The sequence below is a fragment of the Oncorhynchus nerka genome, linkage group LG8 (genome assembly GCF_034236695.1).
Source record: "Oncorhynchus nerka isolate Pitt River linkage group LG8, Oner_Uvic_2.0, whole genome shotgun sequence".
Classification (NCBI taxonomy): Eukaryota; Metazoa; Chordata; class Actinopteri; order Salmoniformes; family Salmonidae; genus Oncorhynchus; species Oncorhynchus nerka.
Window position 1 is genome coordinate 58,558,032 of NC_088403.1, and position 12,779 is coordinate 58,570,810.

The 12,779-nt window shown below is 48.0% G+C and overlaps 1 protein-coding gene across 11 annotated transcripts in view; it reads right to left on the bottom strand.

Annotated features, from left to right (window-relative positions):
* LOC115133659 (calcium/calmodulin-dependent protein kinase type II delta chain) overlaps nucleotides 1-12,779 on the bottom strand; it is a 112,976-nt gene that overhangs the window by 48,947 nt on the left and 51,250 nt on the right. For all 11 annotated transcript variants that reach the window (XM_029667144.2, XM_029667130.2, XM_029667132.2 and 8 more), the window contains exons 4-5: nucleotides 12,012-12,071; nucleotides 2,206-2,260 (exon numbers count right to left, since the gene is read on the bottom strand). In XM_029667144.2, coding sequence (XP_029523004.1) covers nucleotides 2,206-2,260; nucleotides 12,012-12,071 — 115 coding nt within the window. The remainder of the gene's footprint in view (nucleotides 1-2,205; nucleotides 2,261-12,011; nucleotides 12,072-12,779) is intronic.

Sequence of the window (12,779 nt, forward strand, 5' to 3'; positions counted from 1 at the left end):
GTTGGGGTCGACGGTGGGTTATACACCACTGGTAAGATGGTTGGGGTCGACGGTGGGTTATACACCACTGGTAAGATGGTTGGGGTCGACGGTGGGTTATACACCACTGGTCAGATGGTTGGGGTCGACGGTGTGTTATACACCACTGGGTTGGGGTCGACGGTGGGTTATACACCACTGGTCAGATGGTTGGGGTCGACGGTGGGTTATACACCACTGGGTTGGGGTCGACGGTGGGTTATACACCACTGGTCAGATGGTTGGGGTCGACGGTGGGTTATACACCACTGGGTTGGGGTCGACGGTGGGTTATACACCACTGGTCAGATGGTTGGGGTCGACGGTGTGTTATACACCACTGGTCAGATGGTTGGGGTCGACGGTGGGTTATACACCACTGGTCAGATGGTTGGGGTCGACGGTGGGTTATACACCACTGGTCAGATGGTTGGGGTCGACGGTGGGTTATACACCACTGGTCAGATAGTTGGGGTCGACGGTGGGTTATACACCACTGGTCAGATGGTTGGGGTCGACGGTGTGTTATACACCACTGGTCAGATGGTTGGGGTCGACGGTGTGTTACACCACTGGTCAGATGGTTGGGGTCGACGGTGTGTTATACACCACTGGGTTGGGGTCGACGGTGGGTTATACACCACTGGTCGGATGGTTGGGGTCGACGGTGGGTTATACACCACTGGTCAGATGGTTGGGGTCGACGGTGGGTTATACACCACTGGTCGGATGGTTGGGGTCGACGGTGGGTTATACACCACTGGGTTGGGGTCGACGGTGTGTTATACACCACTGGGTTGGGGTCGACGGTGGGTTATACACCACTGGTCGGATGGTTGGGGTCGACGGTGGGTTATACACCACTGGGTTGGGGTCGACGGTGGGTTATACACCACTGGTCAGATGGTTGGGGTCAACGGTGTGTTATACACCACTGGTCAGATGGTTGGGGTCGACGGTGGGTTATACACCACTGGTCAGATGGTTGGGGTCGACGGTGTGTTATACACCACTGGTCAGATGGTTGGGGTCGACGGTGTGTTATACACCACTGGTAAGATGGTTGGGGTCGACGGTGGGTTATACACCACTGGTAAGATGGTTGGGGTCGACGGTGGGTTATACACCACTGGTAAGATGGTTGGGGTCGACGGTGGGTTATACACCACTGGTCAGATGGTTGGGGTCGACGGTGTGTTATACACCACTGGGTTGGGGTCGACGGTGGGTTATACACCACTGGTCAGATGGTTGGGGTCGACGGTGGGTTATACACCACTGGGTTGGGGTCGACGGTGGGTTATACACCACTGGTCAGATGGTTGGGGTCGACGGTGGGTTATACACCACTGGGTTGGGGTCGACGGTGGGTTATACACCACTGGTCAGATGGTTGGGGTCGACGGTGTGTTATACACCACTGGTCAGATGGTTGGGGTCGACGGTGGGTTATACACCACTGGTCAGATGGTTGGGGTCGACGGTGGGTTATACACCACTGGTCAGATGGTTGGGGTCGACGGTGGGTTATACACCACTGGTCAGATAGTTGGGGTCGACGGTGGGTTATACACCACTGGTCAGATGGTTGGGGTCGACGGTGTGTTATACACCACTGGTCAGATGGTTGGGGTCGACGGTGTGTTACACCACTGGTCAGATGGTTGGGGTCGACGGTGTGTTATACACCACTGGGTTGGGGTCGACGGTGGGTTATACACCACTGGTCGGATGGTTGGGGTCGACGGTGGGTTATACACCACTGGTCAGATGGTTGGGGTCGACGGTGGGTTATACACCACTGGTCGGATGGTTGGGGTCGACGGTGGGTTATACACCACTGGGTTGGGGTCGACGGTGGGTTATACACCACTGGTCAGATGGTTGGGGTCGACGGTGGGTTATACACAACTGGTCAGATGGTTGGGGTCGACGGTGGGTTATACACCACTGGTCAGATGGTTGGGGTCGACGGTGGGTTATACACAACTGGTCAGATGGTTGGGGTCGACGGTGGGTTATACACCACTGGTCAGATGGTTGGGGTCGACGGTGGGTTATACACCACTGGGTTGGGGTCGACGGTGGGTTATACACCACTGGGCGGATGGTTGGGGTCGACGGTGGGTTATACACCACTGGTCAGATGGTTGGGGTCGATTATATTGAAAGAAACATTGTACTTACAAGTCAAAGACCAGGTAGTGGAATCCCTCCTCTGATATGCTGTCATGGAGCCTCACTGTGTGAGAGAGAGCGAGAGGAGGGGGGAGGGGATGAGAGCGAGCGGGGATGATGAGAGCGAGTGAGAGGGGAATGGGATGAGAGCAAACGAGTGAGAGAGAGGGATGAGAGGAAGAGAGAGAGAAAGCAAAAGTCTGATTAGAAATTATGCCCTTCAGACGGAACCATTTAGTCATCCAGTCGGTGTGTGTGTGTCTGTGTAGCCCGCTGCTTGGCTGTGTGTGTGTGTGTGTCTGTGTAGCCCGCTGCTTGGCTGTGTGTGTGTGTGTGTGTGTGTGTAGCCCGCTGCCTGGCTGTGTGTGTGTGTGTGTGTGTCTGTGTAGCCCGCTGCTTGGCTGTGTATGTCTATGTGTCTGTGTAGTCTGCTGCTTCACTGCAAGTGTAGTCTGCTGCTTGGCTGTGTGTGTGTGTGTGTATATATAGTCTGCTGCTTGTGTGTGTGTAGTCTGCTGCTTGTGTGTGTGTGTGTGTGTGTGTGTGTGTGTGTGTGTGTGTGTGTGTGTAGTCTGTGTGCCAGGCAAAGAAAATTGAAAAAAGTCAGTGAGGAAGAGAAACTCATCCATTACACAAATGACCCTGATTTAAACGTCCTCACTCCTGCCTGACTCAATTGAACACAATACAGCAGGGTTCACACCAATGGTACTACACATCCCAAACTTGTTCAATGGACATTTCCTTTAATGTGTCAGCAGATGTCTTGTTGATGTATTGTGTCATACCAGCCCACTTCCCAACACATCAATCAATAACGGACGCTTAACCACATCAATAGCACGTCCTATAGCGTACAAAACGTTTCCATATGACAGAGACATCATACAGGGCGTATCAATGCTTCCTGTTGAAATATGACCCCGTTGAGAAGTGAACTGTATTTGGAGCAGTCTGCCTCGATACATGTCGTTATATAACCCCGATGTCCTATAGTCTAAACATGAAGGGTTCACAACCAGGGTTCTTCTTAGATCCTCAAAGTTCTCTGAAGAACCTTAGAAAATTGCCCCCCCAAATAGGTTCTTCCAAGAACCCCGTAGGTGGGGTTCATCGAGGAACCTCAGTTGGTGGGGGTTCTTGCAGGAACCGAACTGTCCAACAGAAACATTTTGATTTGAATTTAAAAGGACAGCAGGTACAGGCACTGAACTGAACATTGTAAAGATCAATATAAAAAGGTTTGTCCCTTGTGTGATCTAAATTGATATTGTTTTATGATGATCCCATCTGTCTTTTCATATTTGTGCAAATCTTTCTTAAAACAGAAAATGGACACAATTGAATGAATATCAAATCAACAAATAGGTAAGAACGTGGGTATGTGTACGCTATAAGAACATGTTGAAGGCTATAAGAACATGTTGAAGGCTATAAGAACATGTTGAAGGCTGTAAGAACATGTTGAAGGCTATAAGAACATGTTGAAGGCTGTAAGAACATGTTGAAGGCTATAAGAACATGTTGAAGGCTGTAAGAACATGTTGAAGGCTGTAAGAACATGTTGAAGGCTGTAAGAACATGTTGAAGGCTATAAGAACATGTTGAAGGCTGTAAGAACATGTTGAAGGCTATGTTGAAGGCTGTAAGAACATGTTGAAGGCTGTAAGAACATGTTGAAGGCTGTAAGAACATGTTGAAGGCTATAAGAACATGTTGAAGGCTGTAAGAACATGTTGAAGGCTATAAGAACATGTTGAAGGCTGTAAGAACATGTTGAAAGAACATGTTGAAGGCTATAAGAACATGTTGAAGGCTAAGAACATGTTGAAGGCTGTAAGAACATGTTGAAGGCTATAAGAACATGTTGAAGGCTGTAAGAACATGTTGAAGGCTATAAGAACATGTTGAAGGCTGTAAGAACATGTTGAAGGCTATAAGAACATGTTGAAGGCTGTAAGAACATGTTGAAGGCTGTAAGAACATGTTGAAGGCTGTAAGAACATGTTGAAGAACATGTTGAAGGCTGTTGTTGAAGGCTATAAGAACATGTTGAAGGCTATAAGAACATGTTGAAGGCTGTAAGAACATGTTGAAGGCTGTAAGAACATGTTGAAGGCTGTAAGAACATGTTGAAGGCTATGTTGAAGGCTGTAAGAAGAACATGTTGAAGGCTATAAGAACATGTTGAAGGCTATAAGAACATGTTGAAGGCTGTAAGAACATGTTGAAGGCTGTAAGAACATGTTGAAGGCTGTAAGAACATGTTGAAGGCTATAAGAACATGTTGAAGGCTATAAGAACATGTTGAAGGCTGTAAGAACATGTTGAACATGTTGGGCTGTAAGAACATGTTGAAGGCTGTAAGAACATGTTGAAGGCTGTAAGAACATAAGAACATGTTGAAGGCTATAAGAACATGTTTGAAGGCTATAAGAACATGTTGAAGGCTGTAAGAACATGTTGAAGGCTGTAAGAACATGTTGAAGGCTAACATAAGAACATGTTGAAGGCTATAAGAACATGTTGAAGGCTGTAAGAACATGTTGAAGGCTATAAGAACATGTTGAAGGCTATAAGAACATGTTGAAAGAACATGTTGAAGGCTGTAAGAACATGTTGAAGGCTAAGAACATGTTGAAGGCATGTTGAAGGCTAAAGAACATGTTGAAGGCTATAAGAACATGTTGAAGGCTGTAAGAACATGTTGAAGGCTGTAAGAACATGTTGAAGGCTGTAAGAACATGTTGAAGGCTGTAAGAACATGTTGAAGGCTATAAGAACATGTTGAAGGCTATAAGAACATGTTGAAGGCTATAAGAACATGTTGAAGGCTGTTGAAGAACATGTTGAAGGCTATGTTGAAGAACATGTTGAAGGCTGTAAGAACATGTTGAAGGCTATAAGAACATGTTGAAGGCTGTAAGAACATGTTGAAGGCTGTAAGAACATGTTGAAGGCTGTAAGAACATGTTGAAGGCTGTAAGAACATGTTGAAGGCTGTAAGAACATGTTGAAGGCTGTAAGAACATGTTGAAGGCTAAGAACATAAGAACATGTTGAAGGCTATAAGAACATGTTGAAGGCTGTAAGAACATGTTGAAGGCTATAAGAACATGTTGAAGGCTGTTGAAGAACATGTTGAAGGCTGTAAGAACATGTTGAAGGCTGTAAGAACATGTTGAAGGCTGTAAGAACATGTTGAAGGCTGTAAGAACATGTTGAAGGCTGTTGTTGAAGGCTGTAAGAACATGTTGAAGAACATGTTGAAGGCTGTAAGAACATGTTGAAGGCTGTAAGGCTGTAAGAACATGTTGAAGGCTGTAAGAACATGTTGAAGGCTGTAACATGTTGAAGGCTGTAAGAACATGTTGAAGGCTGTAAGAACATGTTGAAGGCTGTAAGAACATGTTGAAGGCTGTAAGAACATGTTGAAGGCTGTAAGAACATGTTGAAGGCTATAAGAACATGTTGAAGGCTGTAAGAACATGTTGAAGGCTATAAGAACATGTTGAAGGCTATAAGAACATGTTGAAGGCTATAAGAACATGTTGAAGGCTGTAAGAACATGTTGAAGGCTGTAAGAACATGTTGAAGGCTATAAGAACATGTTGAAGGCTATAAGAACATGTTGAAGGCTGGCTGGGTGCAGATGACTGAACTGCTCACTTTTGTGTCCGTGTCTGCAGGTATACAGACACGGAGGCGTACAAAGGTCTGTCAATTGGTATTGGTGTGTTATGGAGATCACATGTAGTATCCTCTTCCCTTTCCTCTTCAATGAATATCCCACAGGCCTCTACGTTATGGACTTATAGGGGTTTCCTCACAGTTTCAATCTGAAGAACCCCTAAAGGATCCTCCAGGAACCGTTACTGATTTACAGCATCTTAATGGGCTACACGGGTCACCATGCAGGAAACAGACCGTCAGGTGTTACCGTCTTTCAATTGGTCAGCAGGACAGGCCGAGTGGTCACCATGCAGGAAACAGACCGTCAGGTGTTACAGTCTTTCAATTGGTCAGCAGGACAGGCCGAGTGGTCAGCAGGCCAGGCCGAGTGGTCAGCAGGCCAGGCCGAGTGGTCAACAGGACAGGCAGAGTGGTCAGCAGGCCAGGCCGAGTGGTCAGCAGGCCAGGCCGAGTGGTCAACAGGACAGGCCGAGTGGTCAGCAGGCCAGGCCGAGTGGTCAACAGGCCAGGCCGAGTGGTCAGCAGGACAGGCCGAGTGGTCAACAGGACAGGCCGAGTGGTCAACAGGACAGGCCGAGTGGTCAACAGGACAGGCCGAGTGGTCAGCAGGCCAGGCCGAGTGGTCAGCAGGCCAGGCCGAGTGGTCAGCAGGCCAGGCCGAGTGCAGCAGGCCAGGCCGAGTGGTCAGCAGGCCAGGCCGAGTGGTCAGCAGGCCAGGCCGAGTGGTCAGCAGGACAGGCCGAGTGGTCAACAGGCCAGGCCGAGTGGTCAACAGGCCAGGCCGAGTGGTCAACAGGCCAGGCCGAGTGGTCAGCAGGACAGGCCGAGTGGTCAGCAGGACAGGCCGAGTGGTCAGCAGGCCAGGCCGAGTGGTCAGCAGGACAGGCCGAGTGGTCAGCAGGACAGGCCGAGTGGTCAGCAGGACAGGCCGAGTGGTCAACAGGCCCAGCCAAATCTCGGTTCTAATTCTTAGGGTTTTGGGTCTCTGAACAGGTGTCGCACACACCCAGCTATTTTGGCCTGATCCTCTGCACAGATGAACACAACCCTTGGAGAGGGATGACCATGAGGAGACCTTGCCATGGTTGGTATGTTAGGTTTATATGGTACAACCAATTAGCCAGCCATCAGTGTAATTAACACACAAGAGGAAAACGACTTCCCTGGGTGACATTATACAGATGGATGAGGGAGAGAGAGATGGGGGTGAGAGAGACTGGGGAGGGGGGAAAGGAGTTGGAGAAAGGGTAAGGTAGAGGTCAGGGAAAAATAAAAATGGCCAGCGTAAAGCATGATAGAGGGAGGAGAAAGAGGACAGGAATCCCCTTGGGTCCCAGTCGGAGATAACATCCCGCCTCCGAGGCATCTAATGAAGCAATCGCTTACACTCACCAGCCAATCAGAGAATGAAACCGAGACGGATGACCTCAAAGTAGGATGGATGGATGGATGTTCAGACAGAGTAAAGATGGCATACTGTAGCAATATGGGAACTTCCTTCGTTACACTCTTAGAAGAAAGAAAAAAAAGGTGCTATCTAGAACCAAAGAGGGTTCTTTCGGCTGTCCCCATATCAGAACCCATTGAAAAACCCTTGTTGGTGCCACTTAGAACCCTTTTGGTTCCAAGTAAAACAGTGTTGGGCTCCACATACAAGCCTTTTCACAGAGGGTTCTACATGGAACCCAAAATGGTTCTACCTGGAACCCAAAATGTTTCTCCTATGGGGACAGCTGAAGAACCCTTTTGTAACCCTTTTTTCTAAGTGTAGAATCACTTGGGTTATTATCTCTATAGCTAGGACCTTGAAGGGTAGGGTTTGAGACATCACCCTATGAGGGTATGGTATGAAACCTGACAGATTATTTAGACACTCAATAGGCAGCACAGTAATCCATCATGCTAGGCATTCACGTTATCCTGTTTGATCTGACAATTCATCTTGATGGTTGTATAGTCGTCTCAAATAAAACTGTGTGAACTCAGTGTTACTCTGTATCCTGATCCCTCTTTTGACGAACCTAAAGAATATTTAAAGGGCAGCTTTTTTGTAACGTTGCAAAAAATGTGAAACTTTTTGTTCTAAAATTTAGCAGAAAAGCTCATCCATGCTTTTGTCACTTCTAGATTAGACTACTGCAATGCTCTACTCTCCGGTGACCCGGATAAAGCACTAAATAAACTTCAGCTAGTGCTAAACACGGCTGCAAGAATCTTGACTAGAACCCCAAAAATGTATCATATTACTCCAGTGCTACCCGCTCTACACTGGCTTCCTGTTAAGGCGAGGGCTGATTTCAAGGTTTTACTGCTAACCTACAAAGCATTACATGGGCTTGCTTCTACCCATCTCTCCGATTTGGTCCTGCCGTAAATACCTACACGTACGCTACGGTCACAAGACGCAGGCCTCCTAATTGTCCCTAGAATTTCTAAGCAAACAGCTAGAGGCAGGGCTTTCTCCTATAGAGCTCCATTTGTATGGAATGGTCTGCCTATCCATGCGAGAGACGCAGACTCGGTCTCAACCTTTAAGTCATTACTGAACACTCATCTCTTCAGTAGGTCCTATGATTGAGTGTAGTCTGGCCCAGGAGTGTGAAGGTGAACGGCAAGACACTGGAGCAATGAACCGCCCTTGCTATCTGTGCCTGACAGGCCCCTTTATCTCCACTGGGATTCTCTGCCTCTGACCCTATTACGGGGGCTGAGTCACTGGCTTACGAGTGACCTTCAATGCCGTCCCTAAGAAGGGTGCGTCATGTCATGCCTTTTTTTCCCGCTATACACAACTTGAGTGGGTTGAGTCACTGAAGTGATCTTCCTGTCCGGTCTTGCGTACCCTCGGGCTTGTGCACTGGAGGAGATCTTTGTGGTCTCCGGGTAGTAAAGATGGTGGTCTTTTTATATCCCTCTAGTGGTGTGGGGTGGCAATAATAATAGCTCCAGGACTGAGAACTGAGACACATGCGCGCCCCCCCCCCCCCCATATCATCGTCTTGTTCTTCCGCCCCCCTCATCCTTCTCTTCCCGGGAAAGAACAAACAGTGTGAAAACAACCACACCAACACCCAGTGTGGTCGTCAAGTCTTACAGTGCCTTGGCCTCCGTGTCTCCCTTGGCAGCCCGCAAGGGACTGGGAGAACGTGGGCGAGGTCTGGTTTTAAACAGACTTTCAATGTTTATTTACCCAGGATCCACCTAAAAATGGCTTTGGGGCGTATCAAGGTTGGTTACCTTCAAAATGGGGATAGCCTACATGGGAGTGTGTGGAGGTGGGGGTTTATCCCTGAGGCGTGAGATATCTTGGGGATGGACACATTGCTGTTTTACCAGGCAAAAGGCCGGTCCTTTCTAACTCTTTTTTATTTTTTTTTGCCATGGATGATGGGACAGTTTCTTTGGCACAGTGGGCTGGCCAGGACTGAGACAGACGGTCAAGTGTGTGTGGGCGCGCGCCCGCATGTGTATTATGCAATAACAGTGTGATTGTCTTACTGCTACCAGTGAAGTGCCAGCTGGTATCATCGGACATGGCTCCAGTGTCCTGAAACACCACCCCCGTCTCAGTCTCCAGTATCTATGCTGCAATAGTCTGTGCGCCAGGGGCTTGGGTCAGTCTGCCCTATCTGGTGTGTATTCCTATCTGCTGTGAATTCCTATCTGGTGTGTATTCCTCCAGTATTCCTACTTGGTGTGTTTTCCTCCAGTATTCCTACCTGCTGTGTATTCCTCCAGTATTCCTACCTGGTGTGTATTCCTCCAGTATTCCTACCTGGTGTGTTTTCCTCCAGTATTCCTACCTGGTGTGTTTTCCTCCAGTATTCCTACCTGGTGTGTATTCCTCCAGTATTCCTACCTGGTGTGTATTCCTCCAGTTCCTATTCCTTCCTACCTGGTGTGTATTCCTCCAGTATTCCTACCTGGTGTGTATTCCTCCAGTATTCCTACCTGGTGTGTATTCCTCCAGTATTCCTACCTGGTGTGTATTCCTCCAGTATTCCTACCTGGTGTGTATTCCTCCAGTATTCCTATGGTGTGTATTCCTCCAGTATTCCTACCTGGTGTGTATTCCTCCAGTATTCCTACCTGGTGTGTATTCCTCCAGTATTCCTACCTGGTGTGTATTCCTCCAGTATTCCTACCTGGTGTGTATTCCTCCAGTATTCCTACCTGGTGTGTATTCCTCCAGTATTCCTACCTGGTGTGTATTCCTCCAGTATTCCTACCTGGTGTGTATTCCTCCAGTATTCCTACCTGGTGTGTATTCCTCCAGTATTCCTACCTGGTGTGTATTCCTCCAGTATTCCTACCTGGTGTGTATTCCTCCAGTATTCCTACCTGGTGTGTATTCCTCCAGTATTCCTACCTGGTGTGTATTCCTCCAGTATTCCTACCTGGTGTGTATTCCTCCAGTATTCCTACCTGGTGTGTATTCCTCCAGTATTCCTACCTGGTGTGTATTCCTCCAGTATTCCTACCTGGTGTGTATTCCTCCAGTATTCCTACCTGGTGTGTATTCCTCCAGTATTCCTCCAGTATTCTATTCCTACCTGGTGTGTATTCCTCCAGTATTCCTACCTGTGTGTATTCCTCCAGTATTCCTACCTGGTGTGTATTCCTCCAGTACCTGGTGTGTATTCCTCCAGTATTCCTACCTGGTGTATTCCTCCAGTATTCCTACCTGGTGTGTATTCCTCCAGGTGTGTATTCCTCCAGTATTCCTACCTGGTGTGTATTCCTCCAGTATTCCTACCTGGTGTGTATTCCTCCAGTATTCCTACCTGGTGTGTATTCCTCCAGTATTCCTACCTGGTGTGTATTTCCTCCAGTGTGTATTCCTCCAGTATTCCTACCTGGTGTGTATTCCTCCAGTATTCCTACCTGGTGTGTATTCCTCCAGTATTCCTATCTAATAATAATAATAGCTCCAGGACTGAGACACATGGCCACCCAAACCACTCTTCCTCCAATGGTCTCCCACGTTATATATTTTATCGCCAAGTCTTCTCATCGATAGACAAACAAAATGCCCCCCCCCCCATATCATCGTCTTGTTCTTCCGCCCCCCTCATCCTTCTCTTCCCGGGAAAGAACAAACAGTGTGAAAACAACCACACCAACACCCAGTGTGGTCGTCAAGTCTTACAGTGCCTTGGCCTCCGTGTGTCTCTTGGCAGCCCGCAAGTGACAGGGAGAACGTGGGCGAGGTCTGGTTTTAAACAGACTTTCAATGTTTATTTACCCAGGATCCACCTAAAAATGGCTTTGGGGCGTATCAAGGTTGGTTACCTTCAAAATGGGGATAGCCTACATGGGAGTGTGTGGAGGTGGGGGTTTATCCCTGAGGCGTGAGATATCTTGGGGATGGACACATTGCTGTTTTACCAGGAAAAAGGCCGGTCCTTTCTAACTCTTAAAAAAAATGTTTTGCCATGGATGATGGGACAGTTTCTTTGGCACAGTGGGCTGGCCAGGACTGAGACAGACGGTCAAGTGTGTGTGTGGGCGCGCGCCCGCATGTGTATTTTGGAATAACAGTGTGATTGTCTTACTGCTACCAGTGAAGTGCCAGCTGGCACATTGAACAGAAAGAGGAGAGGGATTAAATGTGAAGGAGAGCGAAGATGTTAAAAGGGTCAAGGACAGGAGAGTGGAGGACAGGAGAGTGGAGGACAGGAGAGTGGAGGACAGGAGAGTGGAGGACAGGAGAGTGGAGGACAGGAGAGTGGAGGACAGGGGAGTGGAGGACAGGGGAGTAGAGGACAGGAGAGTAGAGGACAGGAGAGTGGAGGACAGGAGAGTGGAGGACAGGAGAGTGGAGGACAGGAGAGTGGAGGACAGGAGAGTGGAGGACAGGAGAGTGGAGGACAGGAGAGTCAAGGACAGGCGAGTGGAGGACAGGCGAGTGGAGGACAGGGGAGTGGAGGACAGGGGAGTAGAGGACAGGAGAGTGGAGGACAGGGGAGTAGAGGACAGGAGAGTGGAGGACAGGGGAGTAGAGGACAGGAGAGTGGAGGACAGGAGAGTGGAGGACAGGAGAGTGGAGGACAGGAGAAAGTGAGGAACTGGTGGTGGAACACTGATTCACAGATGTTAGACTTGTACAGTATTTGACTAACCGATATTGGGGTGCTTGAGCAGACGACAAATCCTGGCCTCTCTTTCCAGCTTCTGGTGATCTATAGGAGAGACAAAACAGAAGGTGTCAGTCTTTGAGGCACACACACACACACACACACCTTAACCCCAAGGACTGTGGGATTCTCTCACATTGTAGTTATGGAGTTAGTGTTATCTTCTCTTGGGTTGTAAGATAAGAAGCCTGATACTGTTCTACTCCGGTTTTCACATAACAGTGACCACGCTAACAGTGACCACGCTAAAAAAGGTATTCCATGTGGCTTACGTGTTCCATTCCCAGACGCCAAAGTAGCGTAAATGATACACAACGCCAAAGTAGCGTAAATGATACACAACGCCAAAAGTACAAACAGATTAATGATCTGTAAATCCAGTAGGGTCAGATTACAGTCCAGTTTCCTGATACCAGAGGAATTGCTACAATACTACAGTAAATCCCATCACTTTCACCTTGCAGCAGAATGAGATGAAGGGTCACCATAACTTCCCAATCCAACATGATTCATTAGGAACTAGATGAAGGGTCACCATAACTTCCCAATCCAACATGATTCATTAGGAACTAGATGAAGGGTCACCATAACTTCCCAATCCAACATGATTCATTAGGAACTAGATGAAGGGTCACCATAACTTCCCAATCCAACATGATTCATTAGGAACTAGATGAAGGGTCACCATAACTTCCCAATCCAACATGATTCATTAGGAACTAGATGAAGGGTCACCATAACTTCCCAATCCAA